This window comes from Myxocyprinus asiaticus, chromosome 42, assembly GCF_019703515.2.
Source record: "Myxocyprinus asiaticus isolate MX2 ecotype Aquarium Trade chromosome 42, UBuf_Myxa_2, whole genome shotgun sequence".
Classification (NCBI taxonomy): Eukaryota; Metazoa; Chordata; class Actinopteri; order Cypriniformes; family Catostomidae; genus Myxocyprinus; species Myxocyprinus asiaticus.
The window spans coordinates 32,930,133-32,944,855 of NC_059385.1; the positions used below are offsets into that span (position 1 = coordinate 32,930,133).

Below are 14,723 nucleotides of genomic sequence, written 5' to 3' on the forward strand. Positions count from 1 at the left end.
AGGTTAAATTTGTCAAATTACACATCACCCTTACTCAAATGTATCACAAGTTTACAGCAGGAACAGTCTCTATGGTATTTTGATATAAAATGTATAAATATGTTAAGTTTTAAATTAAGCAATCTATTAGGAGGAATCTAGACTTCAAAGGTATTGCAAATGTGGTAGTTTCTAATGGGTTTAAACTACTACTTTTCATAACAAATACTACAATTTATTATTTAGATTTTTTTACTTTTTTATTTTTTAGAAAGACTAGCTACAGTGACCTAACCACAGTAATGAGGAGCCATCCATGTACTGTAAAAAATTGCTGTAAATTTACAGCCAAATTCCTACAGCAATCTACCGTGATTCTTAAATACAATAGTTTGCTGTTAAAAATGTTACATTCTGGGAGATCAAGAGCAGGCTCACTGTTAACTGACTAGTTTTATGGTAAATAGCTGTTGTATGCAAGGCATTAGGGGAAAATGAACATTTAAAATCATGATATCATCTTGGTGAAAGCTAGTGACATTTTGAAACGTATATTTTAAAACCCCCAATGAAAATTTAATTTGTGGCACATAGTGTTCATGATGTTTCAGACCAACTCTGTTCTTTATCATCTCATATTAGCCTTCACTTGTCTGTCTAATGAGAAGTCAAATAAAAAAAAAATTAAAAAAAAAAATCAACCTTTGAAGCAACGTACATATTCAATGTAAAGTGTTGCCAGGATTGAACAGTGAAAAACAGTTTTATGAAAAAACAACAACAACCTGTACACAGTAAAATAAAAATATAGCACTGCATTGTGGGTTATAATGGTGAAATACCCATAAGCCTTTGCACTTGAATAAGTATGTATGCTTTGGTAATGCATTGGGGCTACAATTGTAAAAAAAAAAAAAACACGTACAAAAGTTTTTATTCAGGCTTAATAGAAGTCTTACTTGAATTAGTGTTTTGATGTTTTGTTATCAATAGTTGTGTTTTGTTTGAAGTCACCATCATGGTGATTAGTGTTCTCTTGAGCTGGCACCTTGGACCTTCTTTATTAGTGGTGCTTGCAGAGCAAAGCGTCACTGTTGTAATCTCACATACTTATTATTATTATTCTTATTCCATACAATCTCCCAGTCAGAATGACATAGAGACATGGGGCCAGGCTCATTTCAATCAGGCTACCAATCAGTCTTTAAGGATCATCTTGGAAATGGTGTAGCCACGCCCTAGCAACCATTTACGGCACCCTAGCAACTGCCCCCATAGACTTCCATTCAAAATGGTTCAGAAGGATATCTTCAGAACAGAATGTCGTAGAAACTTGGGGATTGGCTCTTTTCAGTCAGATTAGTAATCAGCCAATAATAATCTCTCTGGTTACTGGCTAGCCACACCCTAGCAACAATTTAGAGCACCCTAGCAACCAGCTCTATTGACTTCTGTTAAAAATGGCTGAGAGGGATATCTTTGGATCAGAACATACTACAGACATGGCAGTTGGCTTATTTCACGTGGGTGAGCAATCAGTCTTCATGTATCCATTTGAAAAACTACTTAGCCACACCCTAACAACCATTTAGAGCACCCTAGCAACCATCCCCACCGACTTCCATTCAAAATGGTTGAGTGTGATATCTTCTGATCAGAATGTCCAAGACACATGTGAGTGCTCTCATCTGATTCGGGTTAGCAAGCTGTGTTCGAACATACCCTGTGTTTGGGGGTAAAATTTACCCCAGGGGGTAAAAAGGGGGACAAAAAACCGTACCAAAGTCCCATAGGGTACTATGGGAAGAGAATTTTGTTCCTACTATGGCAGTCAATGCAAAAAAGTTGCCAGATCATATCTCCCAACCAGAATGACATAGATACATGGGGGTGGGCTCATTTCAATTGGGATACCAATCACTCTTTAAATATCGCCTTGGAAATGGCATAGACACGCCCTAACAACCATTTATGGGACCCTAGCAACCACCCCCCATTAACTTCCATTCAAAAAGTCTCAGAAGGATATCTTCAGAACAGAATGTCATAAACACATGGGGATTGGCTCTTATGAGGCAGGTTAGTAAGCAGCCAATAAAAATCTCTCTGTTCACTGGCTAGCCACGCCCTGGCAACCATTTAGAGCACCCTAGCAACCAACACTATTGCTTTCACTTAGAGTGTGATATCTTTGGGTCAGCATTTCCTAGAGACATGACAGTTGGCTTGTTTTAATTGGGTGAGCAATCAGTCTACAACTATCATCATGGGAACTACTTAGCCATGCCCTAGCAACCATTTAGAGCACCCTAGCAACCAAACACCATTGACTTCCATTCAAAATCACTAAGATGGGTATCTAAGGATCAGAATGCCGTAGAGACCTCCGAGTTGAATTATTTCACTCAGGATAGCAAGGAGCCATGTTAAGTATCACCTTGCTAACTGCCTAGCAATGACATGGGCTTAGCCAAGCAACCAAGTAACAAAACACATATCTCTGCACCAGAATATCGTAGGCACTTCCGGGTTGACTTATTTCACTCAGGAGAGCAAGGAGCCCCATTAAGTATCACTCTGGTAACTGCCCAGCAACCACATGGGCTTACCCTAGCAACCAAGTAACAAATCACATATCTCTGCAACAGAACATCGTAAACACTTACAGGTTGACTTATTTCACTCAGGATGGCAAATAGCCTTGATAAGTATCACCCTGGTAACTGCCTAGCAACCAGATGGGGTTACCCTAGCAACCAAGTAACAAATCCCATATCTCTGCCCCTGAACATCGTAGAGACTTCCGGGTTGACTTATTTCACTCAGGATGGTAATGAGCCATGATAAGTATCACCTTTCTAACTGCCTAGCAACCAGATGGGGTTACCCTAGCAACCACTGAACAACACCAATATCTCTGCACCACAAAATCCTACTGTCATGGGGGTGGCCCCTTTCAAATTTGGGCAGTTGCTGGGACATCGTGGTGACGAATTTTGCCACGGCAAGCACTACTTACATTTTCTTCAGGAAATGTACCTATCTAGTTCTTGTTATTATTCCGTACAAACTTCGGCACCTAACTCATCCCGCACCATTTGTTATAGACCATCAAATGAGGTGTCAAATCGACCGGCCTATTGACGACACCTGTGCTATGACTTTTCTAAGGGTTGGGGGTATGCTGCACCCCTGGGGGGCAAAAAATATCCCGAAAATGTCCCATTGACATACTATGGCGAGGGTCTCGCCATGAAAACAATTTTCCCCCCTACTATGGCAGTCAATGCAAGAAAGTTGTCAGATCATATCTCCCAATCAGAATGTCGTAGAGGCATGGGGGCGGGTTCATTTCACTCGGGCTTCCAATCAGTCTTTAGGTATTATCTTGGAAATGGTGTAGCCACTCACTAGCAACCATTTATGGCACCCCAACAACCGCCCACATAGATTTCCATTCAAAATGTCTCAGAAGGATATCTTCAGAACAGAATGTTTTAGAGACTTGCGGATTGGCTCCATTGAGTCAGGTTAGTAAGCAGCCAATAAGAATCACTCTGTTTAATGGTTAGCCACACCCTAACAACCATTTAGAGCACCCTAGCAACCATCCCCACTGACTTCCATTCAAAATGGCTGAGTGTGATATCTTCTGAGCAGAATGTCTTAGACACATGTGGGTGCTCTCATTTGATTTGTGCTGGCAAGCCGTGTTCAAACATACCCTGTGTTTTGGGGTAAAATGTACCTCAGGGGGTAAAAAGGGGGGCAAAAAACCATCCCAAAAATTCCCATAGGGTACTGTGGGAAGACATTTTTGTTCCTGCTTTGGCAGTCAATGCAAGAAAGTTGTCAGATCATATCTCCCAATCAGAGTGACATAGAGACATAGGGGCGGGCTCATTTCAATCGGGATACAAATCACTCTTTAAGTATCACCTTGGAAATGGAATAACCATGCCCTAACAACCATTTATGGGACCCTAGCAACCACACCCCATTAACTTCCATTCAAAATGTCTCAGAAGGATATCTTCAGAACAGAATGTCGTAGAAACTTGGGGATTGGCTCTTTTGAGTCAGGTTAGTAAGCAGCCAATAAGAAATACTCTGTTCACTGGCTAGCCACACCCTGGCAACCATTTAGAGCACCCTAGCAACCAAATCTATTGCTTTCAATTAGAGTGCGATATCTTCTGATCAGAATGTCCTAGAGACATGAGAGTTGGCTAGTTTTAATTGGGTGAGCAAGCAGTCTTCAAGCATCATCATGGTTACTACTTAGCCACGTCCTAGCAACCAAACACCATTGTCTTCCATTCAATAATATGGGTATCTCAGGATCAGAATGTCGTAGAGACTTCCGGGTTGATTTATTTCACTCAGAATAGCAAGGAGCCTCATTAAGTATCACTCTGGAAACTGCTTAGCAACCAGATGGGTTACCCTAGCCACCATAGAACAACACCAATATCTCTGCACCAGAACATCCTACTGTCATGGGGGTGGCCTCTTTCAACTTGGTGAAGTTGGTGGGAAATCGTGGTGAGAAATTTTGCCATGGCAAGCACCACTCACATTTTCTTCAGGAAATGTACCTATCTAGATATTATATTATGTTCTTTCAGCCAGTCAATTTGTGTTTCAATAAAACACAAGTTGTTGCACTGTGCTACTTGGAAGACAAAACCTGAATGACTGATCCTACCTTGCAGATGGCACTATATGTGGCAATAGTGATGCATTACACATAAAAACATAAATGCAAAAACAGTAAAGGATATTTCAGCAAAATGATAAGCAAATTGGGTGTTTGATGTTTTTGAACTTTCAGCATAACACAAGTTGACAAGACACACAGAATTCAACTCTCAGCGTACAAAATGCAACAATGGTGACAATTAACAAACATACTTTTATGTAAAAAAGTAAAAGCTGAACATTAAAATTTATTTGTTCATGCCGCAGTGCATGCTGGGAACTTGTCTGTTAATTTCAACAACAGTAGATAGTATGTAATTTGACAGCTATATGCTGCTAAATTACAGTTGCATATTTTATCTTTAAAACAATATCTAGCCGTTAATTTCAGCAACAGCAAGACACCATTAATTTTACAGTAACTTTCTGGCAACCCTGCTGCCAGTTCTTTACTGTTTTTTGACAAGAAAATCTTTAACAGTGTGGTCTTACCTGTGCTTATATGGCACTGCACTGTAAATATATGGGCAAATACATTTTACATGGCTTATAAGTCTGGACCTCCAAGACTTATGGATAAATTATTGATAACTTTTTCCTCCTGTGCAATATATGTTCTGTTCAAATGATGTTTGATGAAAAAAAAATGTTTTGTCTTCAGATATTCCTAAAGATTACTTAAATCATTAAGAGCTTGATGAAAGGAAAATAATGTCTGTTATGTAGTAGAAAAAAAGAATTCACTAGCACTGTCCAAACTCTGTAAAGTGGTCTATTCATGGGTACAGTCAGACTGGTATAACTAGTCCTATAATAAGTAAATAGTCCTAATAAGTCTTAATAACTAGTCCTTATAAGGTGTTAATTAAATTAAGTTTCATTCAAAAGGTTCCAGATGCTTGGACTGTAATGCCTGAGCGGTCTCCCGTCCACCAGAGGGAGCCCTCACCTGAATTCTGAACTGTCACTTCCTGTTTCCTGCCACATCAGTTCCTGCCATGTCACTTCCTGTTTGCCTTGTAAATAAGCCATGCATTTACACTCCCATATTGTGAAGTATTGCCAGTTTATCTGCCTTACCAAGTGTTTATCAAGTGTATTCTTGTTCTGCCTCATGTTATGATCTTCTGCCTGTTTATTGGATTCACGTTTCTGGATTACCCTTTCTGTCTTGTTGACCTTATTGGATTGTTTGCCTGTTACCTACCTCTGCCTGTTGTTCTGACCACTTTAGAGCCTTCTGATTTGGATTTGTTCATTAAACTCTTCTGCATAATGGATTCTAACCCGACCTCCAGTCTGAGTTTGTTACAGAATACTTCGCCTGATCTGAATCCAGCAGAAGTGTCACAGATTCAAGCACCCTTTAACTACCAGAGTGAAATGTTACAAGAATTCCAAACACAACTCGCCTGTCTGCGTGTCACTAACGAACATATGGCTCATTATATTCAATCTCTTCCACCGACCAGAACAGAATCGGTAAGATTTGCCTTACTAGACAAATTTGATGGTTCAGCTGATAAATGCAAGGGGTTTTTGTGCCAATGTCAGATATATTTTTCCAGTCAGCCTGATGTATTTCATTTGGAAAATACTAAGTATTCATTTACTATGACTCTACTCACTGGAAAAGCACTGGACTGGGAGTCAGCTGTCTGGGATATGGACAATCAGGTACAAACCTTGTTTGAGTATTTCTTGAAACAGATTAAAGAAGTGTTTGAATATCCTGCAGGGGGTGGGGGGGCAGGATGTTTCTGTACAACTATTACACTTTCACCAGGGAAAACACTCAGCTGCTGAATACCCTGTTCAATTCTGCACACTAGCCGCTCAAAGCGGATGGAATGATATTGCTTTAAAGTCAGTCTTCCGTGAGGGCTTAATTACAATTTACAAGCAGAATTGGCATGCAGAGATGAAACCACTACCATATCTCAATATATTAACATGGCGGTCAAGATGGATAATTTAATTTGAAATAATCCCCAATCAAAAATGTCTCAAGCCTCTTCACCACCAATCACATGATTCAATCATTCAATCCCAGAACCACCAGAATCCAAGCAAATAGGATATAAAAAAGTTGTCATCAGAAGAACGCCATTGACGTTGGTGCAAAAGGCTGTGTTTCTACTGCGGACATTCAGGTCACCAATGTGCTGCATGCCCCAATAAAACCAAGACCTCCAACAAAGAAGGGAATTTCTCCATTTCCTTTTAGAAATAGCTTCAAACTACCACTAACAATAGATTTTAATGGTAGTCCTCACTATGTTTCAGCATTAGTGGATTCTGGGGCAGCTGTAAATTTGATCCATCATGAACTCATCACTGAAAGGATTTCATTATGTAATATCCTCCCCAACAAACCCAATCATCCTGGGCCACCCATGATTAACTGTACATAATCCCAACATATCCTGGGCACAAGGTGAACTCATTAAGTGGCCAAGTTATTCTCAGCAAAACTGCTTCCAGTCTGGAATCACTCTGTCATGTCTCTCCACCAGCATAGAAAGCCCCGATGTTCAAGTTCAAACCAAGATTCCAAAAGAATATGCAGAATTTGCTGAAGTTTTTAATAAAACCAAAGCAACCCAAATTCCCCCTCACTGTCCTTGGGATTGCGCCATCGAACTCCTGCCCAATGCAGCTCCTCCTAAAAGTAAGGAACACCCACTATCACTTCCAGAGACTCAGGCATGGAAACATGGAAAATTATGTTGAGGAGGCATTAACTTCAGGCTTCATATGCCCTTCCACGTCCTCTGCTGCAGCCGGATTCTTCTTTGTGGAGAGGGATGGTGGTCTCAGACCCTGCATTACCTCAATTCAGTGATGGTCAAGTATAAATATGCACTGCCACTAGTTCCTTCTGCCCTAGAACAACTATGTGAGGCTCGAATTTTCACCAAATTAGACCTCCGAAGCGCATACAACCTCGTCCGAATCAGAGAAGATGAATGGAAAACGGCCTCTCACCACAAGGGGGCACTATGAATATCAAGTCATGCTATACGGCCTTGCCAACTCACCAGCTGTATTCCAGTCTTTCATTAACGAAATTTTCCATGACCTTTTAAACCAGTGTGTCATTGCCAACAGAGACAACATCCTTATTTACTCACAAACCAGAGCACAACACATTCAGCATGTCAAGACAGTACTAACTCGGCTACAAGAGAACCAACTGTATGTTAAAGCTGAGAAATGTGAGTTTCATACCACCAGTACTATGTTCCTTGGATACAATATCAGTCACCAACGGGTGGAGATAGATATGTCAAAGATCAAGGCAGTAACAGAATGGCCATATCCCACAACTATCAAGGAATTACTAAGTTTCCTAGGTTTTGCAAAGTTCTACAGACGGTTCATACAGTATCACTGCAGCCCCGTTGACTTCCCTTCTGAAAGGTAAACCCAAGAAGTTGCAATGGACTGACTCAGCACAAACAGCATTTGAAATGCTCAAGACCAAGTTCATGACAGCCCCTATTCTCAAACACCCAGACCCTAACCTTCCATTAATTATAGAAGTTGATGCTTCTGACTGTGGAATAGGAGCTGTTCTCTCACAAAGACACGGCACACCAGGCAGAATATATCCATGTGCTTTCTTTTCCAGGAAGCTGACCTCTGCATAGAGGAACTATGATGTGGGCAACAAGGAGCTTCTCTCCATCAAAGCGGCATTAGAAGAGCGGCGACACTGGCTAGAGGGGGCGGCCCACCCATTCCAGGTAATAACAGTTCTCCAGAATTTAGAATACATTAAGAGTGCAAAACGTCTGAACCTTAGACAAGCATGGTGGTCATTGTTTTTAACAAGATTTCAGTTCACAGTCGCGTATCGACCCGGCAGCAAAAACTGCAAAGCAGATGCCCTCTCCAGGAGGTATGACCCTTCACACGCCTCTAGTCACCAAGACTCCATTCTACCACCATCAGTTATTATCGCCCCCATCCAATGGGACATTATGGAAGATATTCAGCGTGAACAACAAACAGACCCAACCCCAACAGCATGTCCCCCTACCAAACAATACAAACCACATACTCTCAGACAACGCATCACCCAGTGGGTCCATACGTCTCTCAGCACCGGACACCCAAGTATCCAAAGAACTATAAGGCTATTATTTAATTCATTCTGGTGGCCGAGTTTAATTCAAGATGTTACTAACTTTGTCTAAGTCTTGCTCCATCTGTGCACAGTCAAAAAACCCCAGAGAACTTCCCGCTGGACTACTTGAACCACTCCCCATTCCACAGAGACCCTGTTCCCATCTGTCTGGATTTTTTTTCACGGATCTCCCTAGTTCTAACAGTTTCACCACTGTTTTGGGTATTATAGACAGATTTTAAAAGTCATGTCGTCTGGTTCCCCTTAAAGGTCTCCCTACAGCTATGGAAACTGCTAATGCCTTGTTTCATCATGTTTTCAGAGTTTACGGAATACCAGAGGACATTGTGTTGGACCGGGGTCCCCAGTTTACTTCAAGTATGGCAGGCATTCGGTAAACAGCTAGACATTAACGTCAGTCTTACCTCAGGCTACCACCCACAGGCTAATGGACAGGTGGAGAGACTCAATCAGGAGATCGGTCGCTATCTCAGATCGTACTGCAGCCGTGAACAGGAAAAATGGAGTGATTTTCTTCCATGGGCCGAGTATGCCCAGAATTCCCTCACCCATTCCTCCACAGGACTCGCTCCCTTCCAATGTGTTCTGGGCTACCAACCATCCATGTTCCCTTGGTAAGGTGAACCATCAACAGTACCAGCAGTGGACGACTGGGTCAGGAGTAGTGAGAAAGTGTGGGTCAGCGCTCATGTCAGGCTCCAACGTGCCATCCGGGCTCATCGAATTAAAGCCGACCGTAGGAAACGTCCCCACCCCAACTACCAGCCAGGCCAGAGGGTCTGGTTGTCTTCAAGGGATCTTCGATTGTGACTACCCTGCAGGAAGCTCAGCCCCAGGTACGTAGGTCCATTTTGTATCCTGAGACAAATTAATCCTGTGACTTACAAGCTAGAGCTTCCTGCTAACTACTGCTTTTCTTTCCTCCCTTTCATGTGTCATTAAAACCGGTCCACCATGCATCTGGCCCTGCAACCACAGAAATGGAACCTCCACCGCCTTTGGATATTGATGGAGCTCCAGCATACCTGGTCAGAGAAATCCTAGACTCAAGAAGGAGAGGGGGCCAGATGCAATATTTGGTGGACTGGGAGGGATACGGACCAGAGGAGAGATCGTGGGTAGCCGCCAGAGATATCTTAGACCCCTCATTGACCCGCAAGTTCCATCTAATCACCCAGCACCTAGACCAAGGGGATGCCCTAAGAGAAGAACACCAAGAGGTGTTCGGGTGGGGGGGGATTCTGTAACGTCTGAGCGGTCTCCCGTCCACCAGAGGAAGCCCTTACCTGAATTCTGGACTGTCACTTCCTGTTTGCCGTGTGTGTGTGTGTGTGTGTGTGTGTGTGTGTGTGTGTGTGTGTGTGTGTGTGTGTGTGTGTGATAAGCCATATATTTACACTCCCATATTGTGAAGTATTGCCAGTTCACCTGCCTTACCAAGCATTTATCAAGTGTATTCTCGTTCTGCCTCATGTTATGATCTTCTGCCTGTTTATTGGATTCACGTTTCTGGATTACCCTTTCTGTCTTGTTGACCTTATTGGATTGTTTGCCTGTTACCTACCTCTGCCTGTTGTTCTGACCACGTTAGAGCCTTCTGATTTGGATTTGTTCATTAAACTCTTCTGCATAATGGATTCTAACCCAACCTCCAGTCTGAATTCATTACATGGATGATATAAAAATACTGGGAGTACTGAGATACTTCTGATACCTATCATGTAAATACTATGGTATCTATCAAAATACTGTAATATACCATAATATTACAATCCCTTTACTGTGGTACGGTAACAGCTGCATGGCTGCTTTTTTGAAGGTCACTGTGAGAAACTTCAACAACTTCATGTGAATCCTTCAAGTCTAAATGCTTTGAAAATGTAAAAATGCTGCTCCAAAAGTCACCAGAATAACACTGTAAAAAAATAAAATAATTCTCATGGGGGAGCATGCCACCGAACCCCCATACATAAGACAGCACTATGTGATGGGTGAATGATGAAAGGCTAGAAAAACTCCTTGAATGTAGGCTATATAGGCATGTAACAAAATATAGACATGCTATTATTTTTTTTTATTTATTTATTTTTTTGTCATTACAGTTGTCATAAACATCTTTGTACTGGTTTTGGTTTGCATGTTTATTTTTTTTTTATAAATTAATTGCTTATTATAATTAAGGGGGGGTGATTTTGAACTATTTTGAATTCATGGGGGTTTAATCATAGTCTAAATCAGATTTATCTTACATTTCTTATTCTTACATTAAGTTTTAATTTGAAAGTATAAGGTACAAACTAAAAATTGATGTCTGGGGTGTCAAGTTTTCAGGCTAAATTGCAGACATTTACAGTAACATTTAGGGTTAAGGGTTCAGAACAAACTCAATGTCTGCGCAATATCAAAATAGTGTTGCCTTGGAAGCACACTAAGAACAGAATATTTGAGAATCATAAATATGTGCAAGCACTGAAAAAAAAAGAGATGTTACTGGCATGTGTTGTTGCATGTGTGATGCAGCAGGGGGAGTGACAGCACTGAAATTTCTCATGACGTCACACAGAGAGGAAAAAAGCACACACGAACAGCGCTGCCCCTTGAAATTTCACAGTCATGCCTCGGATGGATCTTTAGAACGATCGCAGACCTCTGGAAAAACAACTGACATCCGCTTATTTCTATCGCCTAACACGACATGTCAAACAGAATTTAAAATCCACCCCTTTTTACGTCAACATTTAGGTGAGTTTCTGAATCCATTAATTCAAAACTGTCCTAATTTGTACTTTAGCCGTGTTTTTGCCATTATTATTTTTAAATAAATACAGGGGAATATATATATATATATATATATATATATATATATATATATATATATATATTATTATTATTATTATTATTATTATTATTATTATTATTATAATGTATTACATCATCTTAAAAAAATAGTACGGGATGTAGGCCTACTTACAGTTTGCGGCTGGTTTTGTCTTGCCTGCATTACCCTCTGTGCATCCTGCCTGCATCACCCAACAGCGATAGAGCATCCTCATGAGTTATTGTGAAATGAAAGCATCAGCAACATTTTCCAAAATATTTACAATGGCTTTTTTGTGTTATTGTTGTTGCTGCTGTTGTTGCTTGCATCCATGTGCTGACTGAGAAATACGCTGCTGCTCTAATGAGCCTTTGATATTGGTGCCGCTGGAATCAATGTTCCTCTAATCAGAAACCAGGAGCACAAATGTCAGACTGGCAGAGGTCTCATTGGCCAGCAGTCATTGACCCTTTTTTCTGTTAAACGTATTTCATATGAAAGCTTCAATTTGATGCATAATACATTATGTTGCATGAATTTTAATATGGTTTGGTAACACTTTACAATAAGGCTCTTTTCATTAACATTAAATAAGTATCATGACATGAACTAAAAATGAACAATATTGTTTTAGATTTAGATTTATGAAAATACAATTGTTTATTGTTAGTTCATGTTAGTTCATAGCAAATTAACTAATGCTACAGATGCAACTTTTATAAAAAAAAAATCATCAGTATATGTCGACATTAACATTAACCAAGATTATTAAACGCTTAAAGTGTAATTGTTAGTTTATGTTAACAAGTGTTACATATACAACATTATTGTAAAGTGTTGCAGATATTTAATATGATTTGATTTGTTAATATGTATGGTATACTGTATATATTATAAGAAAATGCCTAGTCAATCATAAAATAAAATAAAATGTTTATTTTCTAATCATTAGTCATCATATAAAGCATATGATATAATCTAAACATTAATATTAAATATATATTACAGACATATAATAAAATACAGATAAAGTGGGACATTTAAGTTTTGTGTTTATTTATTTATTTGTTCATTTTTCCTCTGTATAGTGTCATACAACTTGTATTTCATAAATGTTAATTTAATTTTGCCTCCATCCAGGTCTTTGTGTGGCACAATGCCAGAGCAAAGCAACGATTACCGGGTGGTTGTATTTGGGGCTGGTGGGGTTGGCAAAAGCTCCCTGGTTTTGCGCTTTGTTAAGGGGACCTTTCGCGAGAGCTACATCCCCACAATTGAGGACACCTACAGGCAGGTGATCAGCTGTGACAAGAGCATCTGCACACTGCAGATCACAGACACTACGGGCAGTCACCAGTTTCCTGCCATGCAGCGTCTGTCCATCTCCAAAGGTCACGCCTTCATCCTGGTCTACTCCATCACTAGCAAGCAGTCCCTGGAGGAGCTCAAGCCCATCTTTGAGCAAGTCTGCCTGATCAAGGGGGATGTGGAGAACATACCCATCATGCTAGTTGGCAACAAGAACGATGAGACAAGTGGTCGTGAGGTGGAGAGCAGCGATGGAGAGGCCATGGCCAAGAGGTGGAAATGTGCCTTCATGGAGACATCAGCTAAGGCCAATCATAACGTGAAGGAGCTCTTTCAAGAGCTTCTAAACCTGGAGAAACGCAGGACTGTTAGCCTTCAGATTGACGGCAAGAAGAACAAGCAGCAAAAACGGGCCGAGAAGCTTAAGGGCAAATGTGTGGTCATGTGAGAAAACCAAAGAGTGTTTGGGAACCAAAAACAGGCATTTTTTATGATATTAATACTCTGGCTAACACTGTTTACACATGAAGGAGGAGGAATTTTGGGCACACACTAATTCATAGTAGAGTTCCAGGAACAGGGGTCCAGTGAGAGAATTGTTGGTCACGTAAATGGTCTTAAAGGGTTAGTTCACCCAGAAATGGTGAGTCATTTACTCACCCTCATGCCATCCCAGATGAGTATGACTCTCTTTCATCTGCTGAACACAAACGAAGATTTTTTAGCAGAGTTTATCAGCTCTGTGGTCCATACAATGCAAGTGAATGGGTGCCAAAATTTTGAAGCTCCAAAATCCACATAAGGGCAACATAAAAGTACTCCAGACGACTTTGGTGGTTAAATCTTTATCTTCTGAAGTGATATGATAGGTGTAGGTGAGAAACAGCTCAAGATTTAATTCCTTTTTCCTTCACTTTCTCCGTCTGTTTTTGGTGATTCACATTCTTCATGCATAGGGAGGAGAATTCATGAGAAACATTATTTAATATTGATCTGTTTCTCACCCACACCTATCATATAATGTCTGAACACATAGATTTAACCACTGGAGATGTATGGATCACTTTTATGCTCCCTTTATGTGGATTTTGGACTTTCATACTTTTGGCACCCATTCACTTGCATTGTGAGGAATATTCTTAAAAAATCTTAATTTGTGTTCTGCAGAAGAAAGAAAGTTCATCTCCATCTGGGATGGCATGAGGGTGAGTAAATGATGAGAGCATTTTCATTTTTGTGTGAACTGTCCCTTTAATAGTCAATTTCATGTGGAGAAATGCCTTGAGGACCAATCTTGTACTAATTATAAAGATCATAAAGTGATTATTTCAATAAAATAATAGCCCTAGCTTATCACACAATGCAAAAACTATTTTCATAATCAGCATTTTTGTCTTGTTTTCCAATAAAAATATTGAATCATCTTTAAAACAAGATTCAGTAAATTTACATGAGAAGCAAAATCACAAAGTATTTTAATATTTAATGAATATTACATCAATATAACTATTAATTAATAAATAATAAACATTAATATTAGATGTTAATTTTGTATACAGGGTCATTTCATATAAAAAAGTTATGATTAGCTTAGATTTTTTTGCTTCAAGTAAATTTATCTTGTTTTTAGTATGTTAAGATTATTATTATTATTTTCTAGAAAACAAGACAAATATACTAAATATGTTTGTAATTTTCCACTAGACCTCAGCAGCTAACAGCAGTGCTTGGCAACCCCTTTTAACCCTCTGTAGACCATAAAGG

At 40.0% G+C, this 14,723-nt stretch overlaps 1 protein-coding gene across 6 annotated transcripts; it reads left to right on the forward strand.

Moving 5' to 3' along the window:
* Positions 1-5,707: 5,707 nt before the first annotated feature.
* On the forward strand, positions 5,708-13,736 carry LOC127432663 (GTP-binding protein Di-Ras2). 6 transcript variants are annotated; one of them, XM_051684011.1, is made up of 4 exons: positions 5,708-6,162; positions 8,315-8,429; positions 8,519-9,669; positions 9,812-11,659. In XM_051684011.1, exons 3-4 carry the CDS (start codon positions 9,261-9,263, stop codon positions 10,078-10,080), a joined length of 678 nt encoding a protein of 225 aa, XP_051539971.1. In that variant the 5' UTR covers positions 5,708-6,162; positions 8,315-8,429; positions 8,519-9,260; the 3' UTR covers positions 10,081-11,659. The 6 variants fall into 6 exon arrangements, with proteins under 6 accessions (XP_051539971.1, XP_051539968.1, XP_051539967.1 ...); XM_051684008.1 differs by having other exon boundaries at positions 8,526-9,669; XM_051684007.1 differs by having other exon boundaries at positions 8,533-9,669.
* Positions 13,737-14,723: the final 987 nt, after the last annotated feature.